The 23,620-nt window shown below is 33.2% G+C and overlaps 2 protein-coding genes and 1 long non-coding RNA gene across 3 annotated transcripts; all 3 read left to right on the top strand.

Moving 5' to 3' along the window:
• The first annotated feature begins 2,148 nt into the window (after nucleotides 1–2,148).
• LOC126694187 (heavy metal-associated isoprenylated plant protein 47-like) lies at nucleotides 2,149–3,040 on the top strand. Its single transcript, XM_050390266.1, has 3 exons — nucleotides 2,149–2,229; nucleotides 2,377–2,455; nucleotides 2,541–3,040. The coding sequence occupies exons 1-3, from the start codon at nucleotides 2,224–2,226 to the stop codon at nucleotides 2,840–2,842; spliced, it is 387 nt and encodes a 128-aa protein (XP_050246223.1). The 5' UTR covers nucleotides 2,149–2,223; the 3' UTR covers nucleotides 2,843–3,040.
• Nucleotides 3,041–15,553: 12,513 nt separating this feature from the next.
• Nucleotides 15,554–16,283, top strand: LOC126694188 (heavy metal-associated isoprenylated plant protein 47-like). The gene is made up of 3 exons (XM_050390267.1): nucleotides 15,554–15,624; nucleotides 15,772–15,850; nucleotides 15,936–16,283. Exons 1-3 carry the CDS (start codon nucleotides 15,619–15,621, stop codon nucleotides 16,235–16,237), a joined length of 387 nt encoding a protein of 128 aa, XP_050246224.1. The 5' UTR covers nucleotides 15,554–15,618; the 3' UTR covers nucleotides 16,238–16,283.
• A 4,245-nt stretch (nucleotides 16,284–20,528) lies between these two features.
• LOC126697928 (uncharacterized) lies at nucleotides 20,529–21,986 on the top strand. The gene is made up of 3 exons (XR_007646308.1): nucleotides 20,529–21,063; nucleotides 21,370–21,614; nucleotides 21,882–21,986. It is a non-coding gene; the product is annotated as an uncharacterized LOC126697928 (long non-coding RNA).
• Nucleotides 21,987–23,620: the final 1,634 nt, after the last annotated feature.

Below are 23,620 nucleotides of genomic sequence, written 5' to 3'. Positions count from 1 at the left end.
TGGTGTGGCTAGGACGCTTGCAATAGTTGCAGAACTTTTTGTTGGTCTGCTTGCGACGATTGCTAGAGCCAGAGGAATCACCTGATTGTTGAGGTTGCTCTATGGGTGGAGCAGAAGGTGTAATAGCCAAAACATTGAGCTTATTCTGAGCTTGAAGGGTTGCAAGACGAGCTTCTTCTCTAACCAACTTATTCACAGCAGTATCAAGAGAGGGAGTAGGACTGCGATTTAGCAGCTGGCCTCGAATGGGCTCAAAGTCCTTGTGAAGGGACATCAGGAATTCATAGAGGCGAAATTCATCTCTAATGGAAGCATATTGTTGAGCATCCTTTGAGCATGCCCAAGTTGGATCAGAAAGGTCAATTTTGTCCCAAATGAAGCGAAGCCAATCATAGTAGTCATTGATGGATTGCCCTGGTGCTTGTCTGAGTTGATGCAATTCAACCACTAACTAATATTTCATGGAGCCATGAGTAGTGGAGTACCTTTTGGCCAACATATCCTACACTGACTTGGCATCATCATAGTTGCCCAACAGGTTGGAAATGGAGGGAATGAAAGTGTTCCGAATCCATGTGAGGATCATATGGTTGTGACTATCCCATTCAATCATACGATCAAGAAAGGCAGTATCTTCTTCACTTGCTCCTTTGACAGGAATGGCGACTGCACCAGTACAGTAATGCCAGAGCATACGACCCTTAAGAAAACTGCGCATAGCTTGAGACCAAGATAAGTAATTCTTGTTCCCCTCCAATACAGTATTGATGGGGCGAGGAAGAAAAACATCCTTTTTATCCACTTAGAGACACAATATGCAAAAACAGAATGCAAAAATGAAATCTACGCGAAAAACCGGGTAAGGAGAACCTGAACTGCAAAAGTCAACCCTGGAGAAAAGTCAACGGGCGGTCAAAATCAACGGTCAACAGTCAACGGTCAGTCAACGGTCAACGATCAGCAGATGACGTCACAGGATGATGTGGCACTGACGTCAACAGATGAGTGGATGCTGACGCAGCTAGAGCTGACGTGGAACTGATGACGTCACAGGTGATGTCAGTTGGAACTGATGACGGCGCGTGTGGCGCGTGGGTCTCTGACGCAGAAAAATCAAGCCGCGCATGACGGCGCGTGCAGTATCTAATTACTGCAAGGCTTTCACCGCCGGGTAGATCGGTTCAAGACGAACACAGTGATATCTCCAGAAATTTGATCGGAGCAATATTCGTGGCGGCGCTGACACGTGCAGTGTTCTGTGCAGTGTTGGACTACTCAACGACAGCGGCTGCAGGTCCGGAACCCAAGGACGACGGCTGGAAGACGTCGGAGTTTCAACGGCGAGAGGCTGCAGCGACTGTTGTGATAGCGGAAGCGATGTTGAGAGTGGAGTAACACCAACACAGAAAAGACTGCTAAGAAAAAGTCAGAGCAGTGGCTCTGATACCATGTTAGAAATACTGGAAGATTGTATTGTATTTCATAATGAGAGAATATACATCAGAGCCTTATATAGGAGGCGTAAGTGTGCGGTACAAGTAAAGTGTAGTAAGTGTGCGGTACAAGTAAGTGTGCGGTACAAGTACAAGTGTGCTATACAAGAAAGGTAATTGGGCCTAAAGCCCATAATATAATATACATTAACACTCCTAATATATATTTTATTTGCAAATATCTAATGCTATATTATTAGAAGGCATAATAGGATCTTTTATATAATGTTCTTATTGAATTTAATTTCTAATCACGATACGAAAGTATAATCTGATTTAATTTGAACCTTGTATTCACTTGATAAAGTGGTATGATTTAGTTGTAATGCAAAAAAGAGATGTTACGTCTACAATATTTTTACAATAAATCATAGGTGGTTAGTTGTTATTGGTTCAAATTTGAAACTAACACTAAGATTACTTTTTTGCCTGAACAATAACAATCAATAATAACCTGCCACTTAGGATTTGTTGTAAAAATGTTGTAGACATATCATTTCTCAATACAAAAATAGTGGCCATATTGAAAAGAACCGGAGCACCCACATACTTAAAAGAAGTTTTTTTCTTGGAGCACTTCATGTATTATTGCAGCTTACGTATTGCATGTGTATTTTCCACTAAGCTATATAAATATATAGTTCTACAATTTCTCTCTCCGTTAACACAGCTTAAGCCCATCGGAGTTCTCTCATTGAGTGCGCTACGTTGCTTTTTCCTCCTCCAAAACATGAAGGTAAACCCCCGTAAATTTCACGGACATTGCACCAAAAGCAAATTTTCTGAAGCTTTATTTAACTTTTAGCTCTGTAAAACAAGAAAAGCTTTGGTATATTTTAGAAATTAATTACTTACTCTGTCTTTTATTTTATGGTGCATGTAGCAAAAAATTATTATCCGGGTGCAAATGACCTGTGAAAAATGCAGAATCAAGGCCATGAAGATTGCTAGCAACACTACTGGTTAGCATCAAACACTCAATTTTTATTTTGGCTTTTGAGAAACCATTGCTAAGGAACTTGTATATAACGTGCATTGATTCTACAGGTGTGATCTCAGTAGCAGTAGAAGGGTCTGATAAAGATCATTTGGTGGTGATTGGCCAAGATGTGGACTCCGCTAATTTGACCGGCTCGTTGAGGAAGAAGCTTTCCTATGGTGCCGCCATTTTGAGCGTTGAAGAAGTGAAGGAGAAAGAAAAGCCGGCGGAAGAGAAAGAAAAGCCAAAGGAGGATAAGAAACCAAATAATCCTGAAGAACATGCGCTAGTGTTCCATCAATATCCACCAGTTCCCATATTCTGTGAAGTAGTCTATGATCCTGATCCAAGTTTCTGCTCCATCATGTGATCTATGAGCTGAGAATTTTGCTCTCTTTGTTTTTTGTTTTCTGTTCGAACAATCATGTATGTTGAGGAATTTGATGCTTCAGTGCAAAAGGAATAGACAATTTCCCCATCTTTTTGTTTCATGAATGTAATGCCCTGATTGTTGCAATATGGACTTTGCTAGTAATCTAAGTATTGGTTAAACCACTAATATGAAAAATCTTCTTTCATATCATAATCATAGAGTTATAATATGCATGTATTGCACACATCGATAAGGGAAGAACAGGGATAATTATATGATCAACCCTACTAAAGTTTGAGCTTAATTTTTTAAATCAAACTAAAAGTTGTATCTTATCATACATAGTCTTGTTTCTTTTTTTTTCCTTTTTTTTTTTTTTTTTTTTGTTATACAAGATTAAATTTTTACTTTAACCTAATCTTAGTGTACATGTATGTAAAACTCCTTCCTGGAGACTTGAATTTAGGTTATTGCTTCCCACACCCTACAAGCATTTATACTTGTAAAGTAACCACTGCACCAAAGATGTGTGGTAGTATATATAGTATTATTTCAAATGATTGCAATTTGTGCTTTTGTTGAATCTCTATTAAGATGAACTAACATAAAGCTATATAATAATCTACACTTGAGACTTAATTAAGAACTAATTGAGAACCCTCAAAAAAAAAAAAAAAAAGTCAACAAAGTATTGATTAGGGAAAAATAGGGATAATTATACTATAAGCCCTAGTAAAGTTTGAGTTTAATTTTAAATTAAACTAAATAAATTATACATCATCTCATTTCAAATTATTGCAATCTGTACTTCATTAAATCTCTAAGTTTTTTTTATAGGAATTAAATCTCTAAATTGAACTAACATAAAGCTATATAATAAACTATACTTCAGACTTATTCAAGTATTAATTTAAAACCCATGAAATGTTTTCCAAAAATAAACCCTCAAACTATCCTTTGAACTAACATAAAGCTATAATAAACTATCATTTTTCTCTCCTCTCCTCCCATCTCATTCCATCTAAACATGGCATTAAAATGTTAAAAAAAGAGAGTTAAATATTAATACTTTAATTAGAGTCACTCACAAAAATAAAAATATGAAAAGAATATGACTTTAGTCCAACTTTGACGAACGATTATCACGTTGGTCTTTGCTCCCACATTCACGAAAAATTGTTTTGTCCATTCCCTCAAATGAGAATGTCCCACAATCGTTTCAGAGAGACAGATAGATCCCAATCCAACTGGCTTAATAATTTTTTCCCTTTTGTCCTAAGCCCTACGTACACGGCCAAGCCAAAAAAATAGACTTGAACAATCAAAGTCCAACGTGACATTTCAACTCACAATTTTTACATACAAAATTGAACTTTACTATAAAGTTTCACAAAAACTACAAGTCATCCTTAGCTATACTCTTGAATCTCACCTACCAAATCCTACAATCTTAACCGTTCATCTGAATTCCTCAATCATCCTCTAAAAGTGTATAAACTTTTTAAACTCCAGTGCTTTCAGATTAAGGTGCTGATTGGCCATTTGAGAAAGTATCTCCAATTATCAAGTATTCACATATTCGTTGAAGAGGTTCACTTTCAGATCTTCCTGGTCAAGATCGTGTCTGCATATTGTGTATTAAAAAAAAATCATGCATGACATGGAGAATTATTAACCACTCATCACACTCAGCTTCAAGCTTAGGTCTAGACTCAAAACCATAACATTCCAGGTCTTTCAAAGCCCAAAAAGCTAGTCCAAGAATAAAGTTTCAAACTCTCTGATGTGAAAGATCTCAACCTAGCAAACAATTCCTGAATAAAGGTACTTTCATCCTTTAATAAAGAAAAAATAACGGGCTCAAGTAAAAAATTAAGATGGTCCTCTGGAGTGAAGATAATTAATATTCTCAAAGTTTTTACAGATTCTAAACAGGTCCATCAGCTTTCAAATAAAATTTTCATCATTCACAATGAGTTCCTTTAATTTGGCTGCAACTGATCAGCAATGCCACACTCACATACAGTCTTAGGTATAAGAGGAAGTCCATGATAATATATACAGCAGATCTGTTGAAATTAAAAGAGAAATAGAAAATTGTAGTGAGCAGAAGTATAAAAGAGAAAGAATACGTACATAGTTCGTCAGAACGTCGACCTCCATGGAGAGAGTCTTTGACAACCACTTCTTTGATATTATCAGTGTATTGTACAATGAACACTATTAAACTTAGTAGAGTATATATACTTCTACTGAGTTTAGATGCCATAGGATTACGTGTATATGGCTTATTACATAATTGGGCCTTCTATACCAATACATAAAATAATACGAAGTTATATTATAAACCCACTAATACTACAAACAACATGACCTGATTCGACTCTTTTTTTTTTCAAGGGTTACTAAAATTTGTCCAAATAAACACTAAAATATGACTATTACTAGATTTATTAAGGACCTTCAAAATAATAAACACAATCCTTGAAAAATAATTAACACAACCCTTGAAATAAATATATAAAAATTGGTTAATTTTGTCACTAAAATGTAAATCCTCTTAAATTCACAACCCCTAATAAACATACCCTAAAAAATTTTCAACTCTTGAAAAAAAATTCAAAAAAATATTTCAAAAAACAAAAGAATATGCTATACGATAGCCTGAAGCTAAAAAACTAAGCTCGGCAATCATGGAAATTACATAGCATTCAAGCTCAAGTTCGTGTCTCTTTGTCTCTCTCAATCTAAGCTCGGTGTTCTCTTTGTGACTTCGTCTCTCTCGGTCACGGTGTGTTTTATTCTGAAGTAATTATTTAATTTGCTTCTTCAAGCTTCATTTTCTTTGATTTTTGGAAGATTTTGTTGTGTTTGTTTATCGATTTGATTTTTCAGGAATTTACCGCGCTTTTGGATGATTACCTATAACTTCAGCTCCATTTTTTTTTAATTAAATACGAAATTGAAATAATTATTTAATTAGATCCCAAACTTTGTTTAAATCTAGGAGATTTTGCTGTATTTGTTTATATGATTTAACATTTCATAAATTTCCTACGTTTTTTAAAGCACTACCTATAAGTACTTATACCGCTGCGATCGCGATTGCAATTGCGATCGCGATCACAATTGTGGTTTTTTTTGTTAATTACAACCATAATTAACAAAAATAGAAAGAAGTTCTGTAACTTCTTGTGGTTTAGCAAAAAAGTACTTCAAGGCTTCTTGAGTTACCTATCAGCAGATAGGAATGAGTTTCAGCTAAGGCAATTGCAGGCATGTTAAAGATTGCTTGGCAATGCAGCCTTTGAGGCAAACCATTTGTGGTGCACACAAAAGGAAAACATCATAAAATCCTCTGCAATACCTGTCATCCAATTTTTTATATTTAAATTGTGAAAGACACTGATGGAGAATCCAAATATTTTAATTGTGAAATGGGCAATGAGTATACAGGGCCACGATTGTTCTGTTCTATGTTGTGAAATAGTGAGATCATACTGCATATATGCTATGAAGTTAGTTACACACGTTATAAAGACAAAAATCAAAGCAAAAATACGTAACAAGAGCAAAGTTAAAAAGGAAATTACATGATTAGTACAACGACCAAGCATATGCGCTTCAGTATTCAAACTAGGCATACAAAGACAAGCAGAGCCATTCTTTACAGTTAGAAGCCACCTGAGCATGCAATGATATCAATTTAATAAGTAGTCCAATCTGCTTTTGCAGCAATAAACAATCACCATCAGAGGTAACTTCTATGTATAATAACAATTTTATAGCTATTTGTAAGCAAGTGGGATACCTTTGTACCATGTACAATCCACTCCAGCTACTATTAGAAAAGTTACAAAATTGCATAGCATCCATTAGAAAACAATGAGATCAATTATCTTCATTTCTTTTTTTGCATAGTGTATGCATCTAGTGATGTTGGTAGTAAATTCATGAGCTTGCTTGCACACATGCATTCACAGCTGTATTTTTTTTTTTTGCTCTGTCTTCACAAGTATTTCAATTTTAAATTGATCTTTGTCAACGGCATTTTCCCCATAAAAGTAGTACCCTGCATCATTCAACCTTTTCAAGTTGTTTGTGTCATGTCCAAGGTTAATCACTTAATCCCAGCTCAAATAAACCTTAATCAATGAGATATCTATACCTTGTTAAACTACATCTTTATTCTATTTTGCGTATTTTATCTCATTATGGTTTTATTTTCTATCCATATAAGATGTAATTTACTTTGAGTGAATATATATATACTATATTGCTTTGGCATGGCCATAATAGGATAAGATTATAGGCATCTTGTGTTATTTGTGTCCTGCATATATCAAAATGCGTTTATATTGTTAACAGCATCTTCTATACCTGTACCCTTTTGAGGAAGTGCTAGTAACCTAAGACAAGTCAAACAAGCAGTAGCATTTGAGGTGATCATTGATACTCTTTGCCTTACAATATTGGGTAAACTATGAGATGGCTTAAACTCTTGACGAGAAGATTTTAATTGCCAATGTTGGTGACTCAAAGACCCTTTTATGCACAAAGAAAATCCAGCCTGGTCAGGGTACTGGTTCTCAGATATCTCCCTTTTTTTTGGTTAATTAGTGATATTGATTATTGACTCTTTAACCAGTTGCATCCAGAAGATAATTGATCCTAATTAATGGGAATAAAGGTTTAGCTGATTTGAGTTGAAATTAGTTGTGTCTCTAGATATGTGCTAAGATGATAAAGAATTCCTTTCTCTTAATGCTTTTACCTGAAATAGGACTTTCCTAAGCATTAGTTGTACATCAAGTAAAGGAGTATAAAACTTCACCTTATTTTAACCTAATAATTGAATATTTGTATGTTTACATGAAAATGACAGGTGACTTGACAGCCAGTCTTTCAGCTACTGAACTAACAGAAGATCATAGTCCAGGTAGAGATGATGAAAGAGCTCGAATTGAAGTAGCTGGTGGTGACCATGGTGGATGGATTAATGTCATGGTGCAGGTCATGGTGAATGGACTTCTCTTCCAATTATCTTTTCCACTGAATTATCTTGGCAGTGTTTATTGTGAGACCATATAGAGTCTTGTTGATATGAAGTTCATGTTTCAGTTGCTGGAGGTATTTCTCAAGGAACTTCCTACAATGCTCTTGCAGTTTAATTATCCTCGGTTTTATAGTTTGTTTATTGTTGCATAATATGTCTGGTAGTTTGGATTTTCTTTCATCTCCGTATGTGTTTTTTCCTTAAGAAAGTGACTTGTAATTTCTTCATAGGAGATCAAGATTCATTTCTTCATATGGACTTCATTGTATGACAAATTTTCAATCAAACACCTCAACCATTTAACAAGTGCATGATTAATTGGTTTGTTTATTTCCTTGCAGTTCTTAATGCAAGGGAAAGTTGGTGGCTATGCATCATTCTTTGAGAAGTACCACGAGAAGGCAAAATCCTTTATTTGAGACCCTTTAAACATTAGTACGTTAGGTTGTTTTGCATTGAAATAGAATAATATTAAGATTAGAATTTTGATCATGCATGGTTCTTGTACTGATTCATTTCTCTTCTTCTTCTTCCTTTTTTTTTTTTTTTTTTTTTAGTTAAAATACTAAATTCCTTTATGTTAATACGAAAATGTCTACATAAACTTCAAGAATGTAGTAACTTGGAAAGCTAATTGAATTTTGTTTTGATATTTGTGCTTTGGTATAATATAGATTTTTTAATATGTGGTTCTTCAAAGTCTATGTGCATGGCTGTGGGTTTTCATTTTTTTTTTTTTTTAAAAAAAAAAAAAAGAGAAAAACCTTATTTTGAGGGTTGGGAGACCCTCAAAAAAAGGTTATGGTTCTTTTATCCCTTTTAAATTTTTCAAAGGTTGTCAAACCTTGATAAAGATAAAACATTTGTTTCAAGGGTCATGTAGGATGTTGAAATTTCGGTTTCAAGGGTCACGAAGGCCGTAAAAATTTCCATTTTGAGGGAATTTGTTTCAAAGGTCATTAAGGATCAGTTAAACCCTCAAAATAATATTTTTTGAGGGCTTTTAATACGTTTTTCAAGCATTTTAACCAATAAAAAAAAAAAAAATCAACTTTGTTGTAGTGAACTATCTTTAACAATCAATGATTCAAAAATACAAATTCAATGCACATTATCTACTATGTCCCGTCATCCCATCAAGTTGAAGGTTCATGTGATGCAATGAGAGTTTCAACATGTCAGGGAAAAACACAAAACAATAGGACAAAATTGGCCTCTATCCTTTTCGGGCAAAATAAATAGCATTCTACCCCCTTTTCCAAACTAATTAGGGAAATTTCCCTCTTTTGAAACTCGACTTTCTCAAAATCGAGTTTAAAAAAAAAAATCTGGAGCCCTATAGTGGGGTTTTAAGGAGCCTATAGTGACGTTTTAATGACTTATAATGACGTTTTGTAATTGGATCTCCATGAAGTCGAGTTACATGCAATTTTTTTTACCTATAACTCGATTTCATGGAGCTTGAGTTAAAAAACGCCACTATAGGTCCTTAAAAACGTCACTATAGATCCTTAAAAACGTTACTATAAGACTTAACTCAATTTTGAAAAAGTTGAGTTTCAAAAGATGAACATTTTCCTAATTAGTTTGGGAAAGGAGGTAGAATGCTATTTATTTTGCTCGGAAAGGGCAGAAGCCAATTTTGTCCCAAAACGATAAGAGGAAAAACCTTTTGATCATGATGTTGACAAGTTGTTTGATAGAAATAAACACACTTGAAGATCCTTACCAGTAACGTTGCCACTTACAAAATGAATACCTAATGTTTCGCAATAAGATTAGTGAGTGACACTAATATTTTCACATCAAAGTGTAGGCACAATGGGAAATAAGACACCAATGGTTCTTGGAGGACCACAATATGAGATTGTAGCCAAGAAAAATAACAAACCCACCAGAGTATTGTAGATTATCAACACTTTCAGCCCAATCTACATTTGAAAACAATGAAAAGCTTGAAGATTATACAAACACCATTTCAAAATAATGGAAGAGTCCTAATTTTCTAATTTTAAATGTCCAAAGGGAAAAGTGGTAATTTTACACATCTAGAGTTAAAATAATTATTTTACGTTTCCTATATTATTATCTAAAAGCTAAATTGTAGCATTTAATATTGCTACGTTCCTGTAAAACCACATTAGCCTAGCATTTCGGTTTATTCAATCCATTTTGGTAAACTTTGGTCTATGTTGGTCCGGTTCGATTCATGTCAATCCAGTTTGGTCTACTAATTAGGTCCATTCAGTCCATTTCGATCCACTTTAGTTCATTCAGTCCATTTAGTCTACTTCGGTCTATTTTGTCTAATTTGGTCTATGCTTCTCATTTCGGTCCACTTCAATCCATTTAGTCTATTCATTCCACTTCAGTCCACTCGGTCTAATTTGGTCTATTATGATTATTTCAGTCTACTTTGGTTTATTTCGGTCCATTTTAGTCCATTTCGGTCCACTTCTATCTGCTTCAATTCATTTGGTCCACTTCATTGATGCTTGGGGAGGTTAGGTTTGTTCAGAAAGAAGAGATGTGCTTCATTAACAATTATGTCACCTTTTCAACGTAATGTTTGTAAGTTCTTGACAATGGCGACTCTAGAAATTTTATCTAGGGTGTTCCTATTTTACTTTGAAAAAATTTTGAGTCATTTCGGTCTATTTCGGGACGTTCCGATAAATATTGGCTAAAATTCAAGATCTGACCGGCATGAAGTTTGTGCTAAAAAAAAAAAAAAAAAAAGTACTTAAAACCAAAACAAATTTACATTCTGTACACCAAAAAATCTCAAAAGGAAAAAAGAAAAAGAAAAAAAAGAAATGAACAATGTGGTTTATATACCATTAATTGGGTGTCTTTTTTAAAAATGTGTTTTTTTTAAAAAAAAAAAAAAAAACAAGTGGTACTCCTATTTTTAATTGTCAGCTGATATTAGATTTTTGCCTAAAGGACACTATTTGCTAGAAAAGAAAAAACGTGTCAATATTTGCTTGGGTGCGCATTTAATATTTCACCTGCCCCCACCTAATCCCACCATGTTTACCCGGATAGAGCCCCTAGTTTTCAAATTCTCTATCTCTGTGTTTTATACTTCTATCTTACAAGGCACCACAGTCTCTTTGCCACCCATTCTCTCTGTGCTGCAAATATGTGAACATTGTGAAGGTCGAAGTTTCATGTGTAATCCACCTCAAGCTCAAAGAATTATCAAAGGTCACCTTCAGTTTTTTACCCGTCTCACTCTTTCACACTCTCTCTCTTACATTTTTTTTTTTTTTAGATTTTAGTTCAAAATTTGTTTGACATAAAAATTTTGAGGGTGTTCCTGATTCTGCTTGAGGGTGTTCCTATTTTTTTTTTTAAGGTGAACAAATAAAAAAATTTTAACTATTATATATAATTTTTTTTTTTCAGGGTAGGGTGTTCCCAAGAACACCCTGCCCTCAACGTGGCGTCGCCACTCACTTCTTGATAACATTTTTCTTATGGATGATGGAATATATTTTCTAACAGAGGGTGCAAATGGCCATGAAGATTGCAGCAATAGCAGATGGTTAGTACCAAATCAATCCTAGCTTTTTGGCATTTCGAAACAATATATTGTCAAGATGGTACGTAATTATATATTCCTAGTTACTGCTCCATCATGAGATCTACATTTTTTTCTGATTCTTGCAAATTCCGTCTATGAGATCAGAATTTTCTTTTCTTTTTCTTTTTCTTTTATTTTTTTATTTTTTTATTTTTTTAAGTTCAATGCATTATGTTGATTCGAGTGTTACCTTGAGATGGGTTAGATTATAGTTCTTGTTTGGTTATTATTTTGGCCAATGCCTGAAATATATTACCGTTTGATTTGATTTTTATATAGACTTTTCTAAAGAATTTATTCTTGAGATTGGAAAAAAAAAAGTTTTAGTTGTTTTCTAAATAATAAATATACTATTGGAAACATGTAAATATAAAAAGTGTTTTCAAAACCAAAAGAAATTGAAAACTTATTTGAAAAAAAAACAAAAACAAAAACAAAACAATTTGTCTCAATTGAAAGAGATTGCCTAAAGTCACTCAACCCATGGGTCAAACCATCAAACATGAACAAGTTAAACCAATAGCCTCAATCAATAATGCCTTCCTTTAGATAGGTTAAGCATGTTGTTTGAACGGGCTTTTGTTGAATAAGTTAGTAAGAATTGCGCTCGACCTCTGAACCTGACCCATCTACCTTCCCCAAACTGTGTACTATATCCAACCTATATTAATTGCCAACCTAATCATAATCCCGTGAAGCGCAAGCTTGGGGGTGCCTAGCAGCTCTTCATATATATATGATGATCACTAGCTATTTCATTTCTTCTTACATTTGTATTTATTACACTCACCTACTGTCACTCATATTAAATATTATTTAAATGAGTCGTATGTCTACAAGGGATAATATCTCATCCCCGTGTCATTTCAACCAATTTAGGGTACAATGAGATGTTAGACCTATTTTTTTATTTTACAAAAAGCTCCCCTCAAACCAAGGGTTTTATTTATTTATTTAAAAAATCAGTTATTTACCTTCTCCAAAATCCTTTTTATTGACTTATCATGGGAGCTGTTTTGTCCAATCGCACTAGTTGGTCTCTAAGGTGGTGAGTACATTTCATATTGGCTTAGGCATCTGTACTCTAGTTTGCTTCCCTGTCGCATGTAGGTATGGAGGATTTGGCAGTTAAGGATTCTCTGCATTAGTGACCTGCAATCATTCATACATGCATCAAAATCCTTATTATAGTTCCATAAAATCAAATTTCTATAAGGTGGTTTTGAACTAGAGTTTATTTTATATACAATTTTGCCAACATGAAAAAAATGTTCTTTTTTTTAAATATAGAAAAACAGTACTAAGGAAACTTCATTAAAAAAAAAGAAAAAAGAAAAAAAAAGTGAAAAGACTTCTTAATTAGATTAATACACCTTAAAACATCATTGTAATGCCTCCATTGTCACAATTATGAAAAGTAAGGGGCTGTTTGGTAACATTGTTCTAATAATGTTATTTATATATTTTTTTAAAAATACGTGTAGATGAAAAAGTGTGTAGAAATACGTGTAATGTCGTTTAAAAACTAAAAAGTGTTGCTTAAACTATTATACCAAACGGCCCCTAAGTTTCGTTGTGTTTAAAGATTTCAGAGTTACTTCCTCCGTCCCAATTTGTTTGTCCTATTTGAAAAATCAAACTTTTTAAGAGAACATCATTTATTATTTTGTCTACCTTATAAAAATGTATAAGTTTACAAAACTACCCTTAAATAAATTTATTAGTTTTTTTTTTTTTTTTAAAGAGTTATTCTTAATGAGACAACTAAAAAGGTGCCACAATTAGATTGATTTTTCACGATTGTCAGTGTGACAAGTTATTAATGATAGAGAATAAAGTGGTGTTATTAGTGGTGGTATGGGTTTTATTGCACTTTGATATTTTGAAATATTTTGTTTAGAATCTCAAGTTTTGGGTTTAATCCCTAAACCAAATTTCAATTTGATTGGTTAACAAATATAAGAGAAATATGAAACCATATACTCCCTCAGTCCCACTTTGTTTGTCCTTTTTAAAAAGTCAATTTTTTTAAGGGAACATCATTTATTATCTTGTCTACCTTTTAAAAATGTATAAGTTTCCAAAACTACCCTTAAATAAATTTATAAAAAAATTGAATTATTAATAGGAACATTAGTAAATAGGGGTATAATAGGAACATTAGTAAATTAATGACTCTTATTTTTAGAAACAGGACAATATTTTGGGACATCCAAAAATGGAATAGAGGACAAACAAAGTGGGACGGAAGGAGTATGAAGCTAGATGGGAGAAAGATCAGGTGGGCGGGGGGGGGGGGGGGGGGGGTGGGGGGTCACAGAGCTAGTTGTTTGTGCAGGAGAGAAATTAAAAAAAATAAAATAAAATAAAAAATATTCACGCAGGAGAGAGAAAAGAAAGAGTGTGTTGTCTTATTAGTGGTCCCATAATCTTCAAAATATTTACAACAATGTCATTGCATAATGCTATTCAAAAACTAAAATATGTTCTAGTGTTTTCAAAATATAGAGTTTAAACAACTTACATTGAGAACTGTAACTCGAACGCTCTTAATTAAACACTCTTACTAAACATGTTTTTTTTTTTGGCAATAGTTTTTTAGTGTCTAAACACTGAAAACTGTTGTTTAAAATTGCATACCAAATAGGCCCTTGGTGAATGTTTTTGTATTGAACCTAATGAAGAAACTATGCTTCATGGTTTCATATTGACCATCATATGGTTCCCACACAACACGCAAAACAACTATTCATATTTAGGTAGTATTTGTTATACACATCCTATATATTATATACATTCTTATACATATGCTTAAAGTGCACAGAAACTGTGACTTGAAGTCTAAGAAATCATGAATTTCAAGTCACGCTTTCTGTGGACTTTAAGCTTATGTGAAAGAATGTGTATAATAGGAATATAGAATCTGTACTAGTATTTTTCCAAATATTTTTCTTTTGAGAGGGTTTGATTCATTTGTTCCCAAATGACACGGACGGTAGGTCCAGTGCCGTGGCTTTTCAGCCCAGCAGCATCTCAGCATGTAACATAATTAAGCTTAGTTTGGGTTTTAATCTTCGATTATAAGAGGTAGTAGAGTTTTAATGGGATGTGATTATGTGTATTACCTTCTAATATTTTATTTGCAAAAATCTAATGCGATATTATTAAAAGGCATAATAGGATCTTTCATATAATGTTCTTATTGAATTTAATTTCTAATCACAATACCGAAGTATAATCTGATTTAATTTGAACCCTGTATTCACTTGATAAAGTGATACGATTTAGTTGTAATGCAAAATAGTGGGGGAAAATGGGCATTTGTCCCTAATTTACAAACTATACAGTAAAATGTTTCTGTTTTGAAATTATTTAGCAAAATACCCCTCTTTTTGAAACTCGATTTTAACAAAATCGAGTTACAGGTGAAACTCAACATTAGCAATCATATTTTACCACTTGATTTTTAAAAAAAAAAATTAAGTGAAACTTGATATTGCTAATATCAAGTTACACTTAAAAATATACACAGAACTCGATTTTGATAGTATCGAGTTTTACAAATTGAGTTAAAAAAATAGGGGCATTTTATTGCATAGTTTTAAAATTAGGGGCAAAAGCAGATTCCGACACCCCCCCCCCCCCTCCAAAAAAATAGTGGCCATATTGAAAGAACTATAGCACCCACATACTTGGAAGAAGTTTTTTTCTTGGAGCACTTCGTATATGTTTGGATTCAGCTGATTGCGTCTGTGCATTCACATTTGGCGTTTCTTCTTTTTTTATTTTATTTATGCATGCGTTTCAATAGACATAGAGCATTGTTTAGTAGGTTTCATGCCCTGTTCACGTGACACACAAACACTTTATTAAAAAAAACATTAAAATGGGTCCCATGTCACTATTCACACATTTAAAAATTATTTTATTATATTGTTTTCAGTTTTCAGCAAAATAAATTATATCCAAACGGATCCTTCATTTATTATTGGAGCTTATGTATTGCATGTGCATTTTCCACTAAGCTATATATTTATAGTTCTACAATTTCTCTCTCCGTTAACACAGTTTAAGCCCATCAGAGTTCTCTCATAGAGTGCGCTACGTTGCTTTTTCCTCCTCCAAAACATGAAGGTAAACCCTCGTAAATTTCACGAAGATTGCACCAAAAGCAAATTTTCTGAAGCTTTATTTGCCTTTTAGCTTTATAAAACAAGAAAAGCTTTGGTATATTTTAGAAATTAATTACTTACTGTGCCTTTTATTTTATGGTGCATGTAGCAAAAAATTATTATCCGAGTGCAAATGACCTGTGAAAAATGCAGAATCAAGGCCATGAAGATTGCTAGCAACACTAATGGTTAGCATCAAACGCTCAATTTTTATTTGAGCTTTTGAGAAACCATTGCTAAGGAACTTGTGTATAATGTGCGTTGATTCTACAGGTGTGATCTCAGTGGCAGTAGAAGGGTCTGATAAAGATCAATTGGTGGTGATTGGCGAAGGTGTGGACTCCGCTAACTTGACCAGCTCGTTGAGGAAGAAGCTTTCCAAAGGTGCCGCCATTTTGAGCGTTGAAGAAGTGAAGGAGAAAGAAAAGCCGGCGGAAGAGAAGGAAAAGCCAAAGGAGGATAAGAATCCAAATAATCCTGAAGAACATGCGCTAGTGTTCCATCAATATCCACCAGTTCCCATGTTCTGTGAAGTAGTCTATGATCCTGATCCAAGTTTCTGCTCCATCATGTGATCTATGAGCTGAGAATTTTACTCTCTCTCTCTCTTTTTTTTTTTTTTTTTTTTTTTAAACAATCATGTATGTTGAGGAATTTGATGCTTCAGTGCAAAAGGAATAGACAATTTCCCCATCTTTTTGTTTCATGAATGTAATGCCCTGATTGTTGCAATATGGACTTTGCTAGTATTCTAAGTATTTGTTAAACCACTAATGTGAAAAAACTTTTTTCATATCATAATCGTAGAGTTATAAGCTATGTAATTATAAATGCATGTACTGCATCCATTGATTAGGGAAGAACAGGGATAAGTATATGATCAACCCTACTAAAGTTTGAATTTAATTTTAAATCAAACCAAAAGTTGTATCTTATCATACATAGTCTTGTTTCAAATGATTGCAGTTTTTACTTTTATTGAATCTCTAGTAAGATGAACATAAAGCTATATAATAAACTACACTTGAGACTTAATTAAAAACTAATTGAGAACCCTAAAAAAAAAAAGCCAACAAAGTATTGATTAGGGAAAAATAGGGATAATTATACTATAAGCCTAGTAAAGTTTGAGTTTAATTTTAAATTAAACTAAATAAATTATATATCATCTCATTTCAAATTATTTCAATTTGTACTTCATTAAATCTCTAAGTTTTTTTATTTTTTATTTTTTATTATTTTTTTATTTTTATAGGAATTAAATCTCTAAATTGAACTCACATAAAGCTATATAATTAACTAATACTTCAGACATATTCAAGCACTAATTTAAAACCCATGAAATGTTTTCCAAAAAAACCCTCTTTGAACTAACATAAAGCTATAATAAACTATCATTTTTCTTTCCTCTCCTCCCATCTCATTCCATCTAAACATGGCATTAAAATGTTTTTTTAAAAAAAAAAAAAAAGGAGTTAAATATTAATACTTTAATTAGAGTCACTCACAAAAAGAAAAATATGAAAAGAATATGACTTTTGTCCAACTTTGACAAACGAGTATCACGTTGGTCTTTGCTCCCTCATTTACGAAAAATTGTTTTGTCCATTAATTCTCTCAAATGAGAATGTCCCACAATCGATCGTTTCAGAGAGACAAATATACACCGTCTAACGGGCCTAATAATTTTTTCCCTTTTGTCGCAACTCCTACGTACACGGCCAAGCCAAAAAAATAGACTTGAACAATCAAAGACCAATGTGGCATTTCAAATCACAATTTTTACATACAAAATTGAACTTTACTATAAAGTTTCACAAAAACTACTAGTCATCCTTAGCTATACTCTTGAATCTCACCTACCAAGTCCTACAATCTTAACCGTTCATCTGAATTCCTCAATCATCCTCTAAAAGTGTATAAACTTTTTGAACTACAGTGCTTTCAGATTAAGGTGCTGATTGGCCATTTGAGAAAGTATCTCCAATTATCAAGTATTCACATATTCGTTGAAGAGGTTCACTTTCAGATCTTCCTGGTCAAGATCGTGTCTGCATATTGTGTATTAAAAAAAAATCATGCATGACATGGAGAATTATTAACCACTCATCACACTCAGCTTCAAGCTTAGGTCTAGACTCAAAACCATAACATTCCAGGTCTTTCAAAGCCAAAAGAGCAAGTCCAAGAATAAAGTTTCAAACTCTCTGATGTGAAAGATCTCAACCTAGCAAACAATTCCTGAATAAAGGTACTTTCATCCTTTAACAAAGAAAAAACAACGGGCTCAAGTAAAAAATTAAGATGGTGTTAGACAGGAGGGACCTCTGGAAGACTGGAGTGAAGATAATTAATATTCTCAAAGTTTTTACAGATTCTAAACAGGTCCATCAGCGTTCAAATAAAATTTTGATCATTCACAATGAGTTCCTTTAATTTGGCTGCAACTGATCGGCAATGCCACACTCACATACAGTCTTAGGTATAAGAGAAAGTCCATGATAATTATACAGCAAATCTGTTGAAATTAAAAGAGAAATAGAAAATTATAGTGAGCAGACGTATAAAAGAGAAAGAATACATACATAGTTCGTCTGACCGTCGACCTCCATGGAGAGAGTCTTTGACAACTACTTCTTTGATATTATCAGTGTATTGTACAATGAACACTATTAAACTTAGTAGAGTATATATAACTCTACTGAGTTCAGATGCCATAGGATTACGTGTATATGGCTTATTACATAATTGGGCCTTCTATACCAATACATAAAATAATACGAAGTTATATTATAAACCCACTAATACTACAAACAACATGACCTGATTCGACTCTTTTTTTTTCAAGGGTTACTAAAATTTGTCCAAATAAACACTAAAATATGACTATTACTAGATTTATTAAGGACCTTCAAAATAATAAACACAATCCTTGAAAAATAATTAACACAACCCTTGAAATAAATATATAAAAATTGGTTAATTTTGTCACTAAAATGTAAATCCTCTTAAATTCACAACCCCTAATAAAAATACCCTAAAAAATTTTCAACTCTTGAAAAATAATTAAAAAAAATATTTAAAAAAACAAAAGAATATGCTATACGATAGCCTGAAGCTAAAAAACTAAGCTCGGCAATCATGGAAATTACATAGCATTCAAGCTCAAGTTTGTGATTTCTTCGTCTGTGTCTCTTTGTCTCTCTCAATCTAAGCTCGGTGTTCTCTTTGTGACTTCGTCTCTCTCGGTCACGGTGTGTTTTCTTCGTCTTTCAATCGCATTGATAAGAATTGGTATTGCCTAATCACAAACCCTAATTTCTTCTTTGAATTTTTGCGTTTATTTTTTTTTCTCTCACTTTCTCGTCGATTTTCACCGCATTTCTTTGATTTTCCTTTCGCACATTTCTCAAAAAACTCAAAAATCGGTGGTCTCCTCTCATCTCAACTCCAACACCGCTGATTCCAATAGTTTGATTATAGGTTCTACTCTTTCTTATGAAATGTTCATTGTTGATTGTTGATTGTTGATTGTTGATTTTGAAATTGGAAAATTCTCTGTACCTATTGATTGTTGATTTGTAAGGTTGAATTTGTGCTCTATTCTGAAGTAATTATTTAATTTGCTCCTTCAAGCTTCATTTTCTTTGATTTTTGGAAGATTTTGTTGTGTTTGTTTATCGATTTGATTTTCAGGAATTTCCCGCGCTTTTGGATGATTACCTATAACTTCTGCTCCATTTTTTTTTAATTAAGTACGAAATTGAAATAATTATTTAATTAGATCCCAAACTTTGTTTAAATCTAGGAGATTGATTGCGATTGCAATCGCAATCACAGCGGTATAAGTACTTATAGGTAGTGCTTTAAAAAACGTAGGACATTTATGAAATGTTAAATCGTATAAACAAATACAGCAAAATCTCGTGCGATCGCGATCGCGATTGTGGTTTTTTTTGTTAATTACAACCATAATTAACAAAAATAGAAAGAAGTTCTGTAACTTCTTGTGGTTTAGCAAAAAAGTACTTCAAGGCTTCTTGAGTTACCTATCAGCAGATAGGAATGAGTTTCAGCTAAGGCAATCTTTACATCACATGTTAAAGATTGCTTGGCAATGCAGCCTTTGAGGCAAACCATTTGTGGTGCACACAAAAGGAAAACATCATAAAATCCTCTGCAATACCTGTCATCCAATTTTTTATATTTAAATTGTGAAAGACACTGATGGAGAATCCAAATATTTTAATTGTGAAATGGGCAATGAGTATACAGGGCCACGATTGTTCTGTTCTATGTTGTGAAATAGTGAGATCATACTGCATATATGCTATGAAGTTAATTACACACGGTATAAAGACAAAAATCAAAGCAAAAATACGTAACAAGAGCAAAGTTATAAAGGAAATTACATGATTAGTACAACGACCAAGCATATGCGCTTCAGTATTCAAACTAGGCATACAAAGACAAGCAGAGCCATTCTTTACAGTTAGAAGCCACCTGAGCATGCAATGATATCAATTTAATAAGTAGTCCAATCTGCTTTTGCAGCAATAAACAATCACCATTAGAGGTAACTTCTATGTATAATAACAATTTTATAGCTATTTGTAAGCAAGTGGGATACCTTTGTACCATGTACAATCCACTCCAGCTACTATTAGAAAAGTTACAAATTGCATAGCATCCATTAGAAAACAATGAGATCAATTATCTTCATTTCTTTTTTTGCATAGTGTATGCATCTAGTGATGTTGGTAGTAAATTCATGAGCTTGCTTGCATACATGCATTCACAGCTGTATTTTTTTTTTTTTTTTGCTCTGTCTTCACAAGTATTTCAATTTTAAATCGATCTTTGTCAACGGCATTTTCCCCATAAAAGTAGTACCCTGCATCATTCAACCTTTTCAAGTTGTTTGTGTCATGTCCAAGGTTAATCACTTAATCCCAGCTCAAATAAACCTTAATCAATGAGATATCTATACCTTGTTAAACTACATCTTTATTCTATTTTGCGTATTTTATCTCATTATGGTTTTATTTTCTATCCATATAAGATGTAATTTACTTTGAGTGAATATATATATACTATATTGCTTTGGCATGGCCATAATAGGATAAGATTATAGGCATCCTGTGTTATTTGTGTCCTGCATATATCAAAATGCGTTTATATTGTTAACAGCATCTTCTATACCTGTACCCTTTTGAGGAAGTGCTAGTAACCTAAGACAAGTCAAACAAGCAGTAGCATTTGAGGTGATCATTGACACTCTTTGCCTTACAATATTGGGTAAACTATGAGATGGCTTAAACTCTTGACGAGAAGATTTTAATTGCCAATGTTGGTGACTCAAAGGCCCTTTTATGCACAAAGAAAATCCAGTCTGGTCAGGGTACTGGTTCTCAGATATCTCCCTTTTTTTTGGTTATTTAGTGATATTGATTATTGACTCTTTAACCAGTTGCATCCAGAAGATAATTGATCCTAATTAATGGGAATAAAGGTTTAGCTGATTTGAGTTGAAATTAGTTGTGTCTCTAGATATGTGCTAAGATGATAAAGAATTCCTTTCTCTTAATGCTTTTACCTGAAATAGGACTTTCCTAAGCATTAGTTGTACATCAAGTAAAGGAGTATAAAACTTCACCTTATTTTAACCTAATAATTGAATATTTGTATGTTTACATGAAAATGACAGGTGACTTGACAGCCAGTCTTTCAGCTACTGAACTAACAGAAGATCATAGTCCAGGTAGAGATGATGAAAGAGCTCGAATTGAAGTAGCTGGTGGTGACCATGGTGGATGGATTAATATCATGGTGCAGGTCATGGTGAATGGACTTCTCTTCCAATTATCTTTTCCACTGAATTATCTTGGCAGTGTTTATCGTGAGACCATATAGAGTCTTGTTGATATGAAGTCCATGTTTCAGTTGCTGGAGGTATTTCTCAAGGAACTTCCTACAATGCTCTTGCAGTTTAATTATCCTCGGTTTTATAGTTTGTTTATTGTTGCATAATATGTCTGTTAGTTTGGATTTTCTTTCATCTCCGTATGTGTTTTTTCCTTAAGAAAGTGACTTGTAATTTCTTCATAGGAGATCAAGATTCATTTCTTCATATGGACTTCATTGTATGACAATTTTTCAATCAAACACCTCAACCATTTAACAAGTGCATGATTAATTGGTTTGTCTATTTCCTTGCAGTTCTTAATGCAAGGGAAAGTTGGTGGCTATGCATCATTCTTTGAGAAGTACCACAAGAAGGCAAAATCCTTTATTTGAGACCCTTTAAACATTAGTACGTTAGGTTGTTTTGCATTGAAATAGAATAATATTAAAATTAGAATTTTGATCATGCATGGTTCTTGTACTGATTCATTTCTCTTCTTCTTCTTCCTTTTGTTTTTTTAGTTAAAATACTAAATTCCTTTATGTTAATATGAATATGTCTACATAAACTTCAAGAATGAAAAATGTAGTAACTTGGAAAGCTAATTGAATTTTGTTTTGATATTTGTGCTTTGGTATAATATAGATTTTTTAATATGTGGTTCTTCAAAGTCTATGTGCATGGCTGTGGGTTTTCATTTTTTTTTTTTTTAAAAAAAAGAGAAAAACCTTATTTTGAGGGTTGGGAGACCCTGAAAAAAAGGTTATGGATCTTTTATCCCTTTTAAATTTTTCAAAGGTTGTCAAACCTTGATAAAGATAAAACATTTGTTTCAAGGGTCATGTAGGATGTTGAAATTTCGGTTTCAAGGGTCACGAAGGCCGTAAAAATTTCCATTTTGAGGGAATTTGTTTCAAAGGTCATTAAGGATCAGTTAAAACCTCAAAATAATATCTTTTTAGGGCTTTTAATACTTTTTTCAAGCATTTTGACCCTCGAAAAAAATCAACTTTGTTGTAGTGAAATATCTTTAACAATCAACGATTCAAAAATACAAATTCAATGCACATTATCTAATACGTCCCGTCATCCCCTCAAGTTGAAGGTTCATGTGATGCAATGAGAGTTTCAACTTGTCACGGAAAAACACAAAACGATAGGACAAAATTGGCCTCTGCCCTTTTTGGGCAAAATAAATAGCATTCTACCCCCTTTTTTAAACTAATTAGGGAAATGCCCCTCTTTTGAAACTCGACTTTCTCAAAAACAAGCTTTAGAAAAAAAAAATTCTAGAGCCCTATAGTGGGGTTTTAAGGAGCCTATAGTGACGTTTTAATGACTTATAATGACGTTTTGTAACTGAATCTCCATGAAGTCGAGTTACATGCAATTTTTTTACCTATAACTCGATTTCATGGAGCTTGAGTTAAAAAACGCCACTATAGGTCCTTAAAAACGTCACTATAGATCCTTAAAAACGTCACTATAAGACTTAACTCAATTTTGAGAAAGTTGAGTTTCAAAAGATGAGCATTTCCCTAATTAGTTTGTGAAAGAGGGTAGAATGCTATTTATTTTGCCCGAAAAGGGCAGAAGCCAATTTTGTCCCAAAACGATAAGAGGAAAGACCTTTTGATCATGATGTTGACAAGTTGTTTGATAGAAACAAACACACTTGAAGATCCTTACGAGTAACGTTACCACTTACAAAATGAACACCTAATGCTTCGCAATAAGATTAGTGAGTGACACTAATATTTTCACATCAAAGTGTAGGCACAATGGGAAATAAGACACCAATGGTTCTTGGAGGACCACAATATGAGATTGTAGCCAAGAAAAATAACAAACCCACCAGAGTATGGTAGATTATCAACACTTTCAGCCCAATCTACATTTGAAAACAATAAAAAGCTTGAAGATTATACAAACACCATTTCAAAATAATGGAAGAGTCCTAATTTTCTAATTTTAAATGTCCAAAGGGAAAAATGGTAATTTTACACATCTAGAGTTAAAATAATTATTTTACGTTTCCTATATTATTATCTAA

Source organism: Quercus robur, chromosome 8, assembly GCF_932294415.1.
Source record: "Quercus robur chromosome 8, dhQueRobu3.1, whole genome shotgun sequence".
NCBI classification, from domain to species: Eukaryota; Viridiplantae; Streptophyta; class Magnoliopsida; order Fagales; family Fagaceae; genus Quercus; species Quercus robur.
This window is presented reverse-complemented; position numbering and strand designations above follow the sequence as displayed.

Bases quoted from the DNA above. Each gene is read 5' to 3' on its own strand.
- LOC126694187 (XM_050390266.1), top strand. The intron at 2,456-2,540 runs GTTAGCATCAAA...TTGATTCTACAG, and splicing joins GATTGCTAGCAACACTACTG to GTGTGATCTCAGTAGCAGTA.
- LOC126694188 (XM_050390267.1), top strand. The intron at 15,851-15,935 runs GTTAGCATCAAA...TTGATTCTACAG, and splicing joins GATTGCTAGCAACACTAATG to GTGTGATCTCAGTGGCAGTA.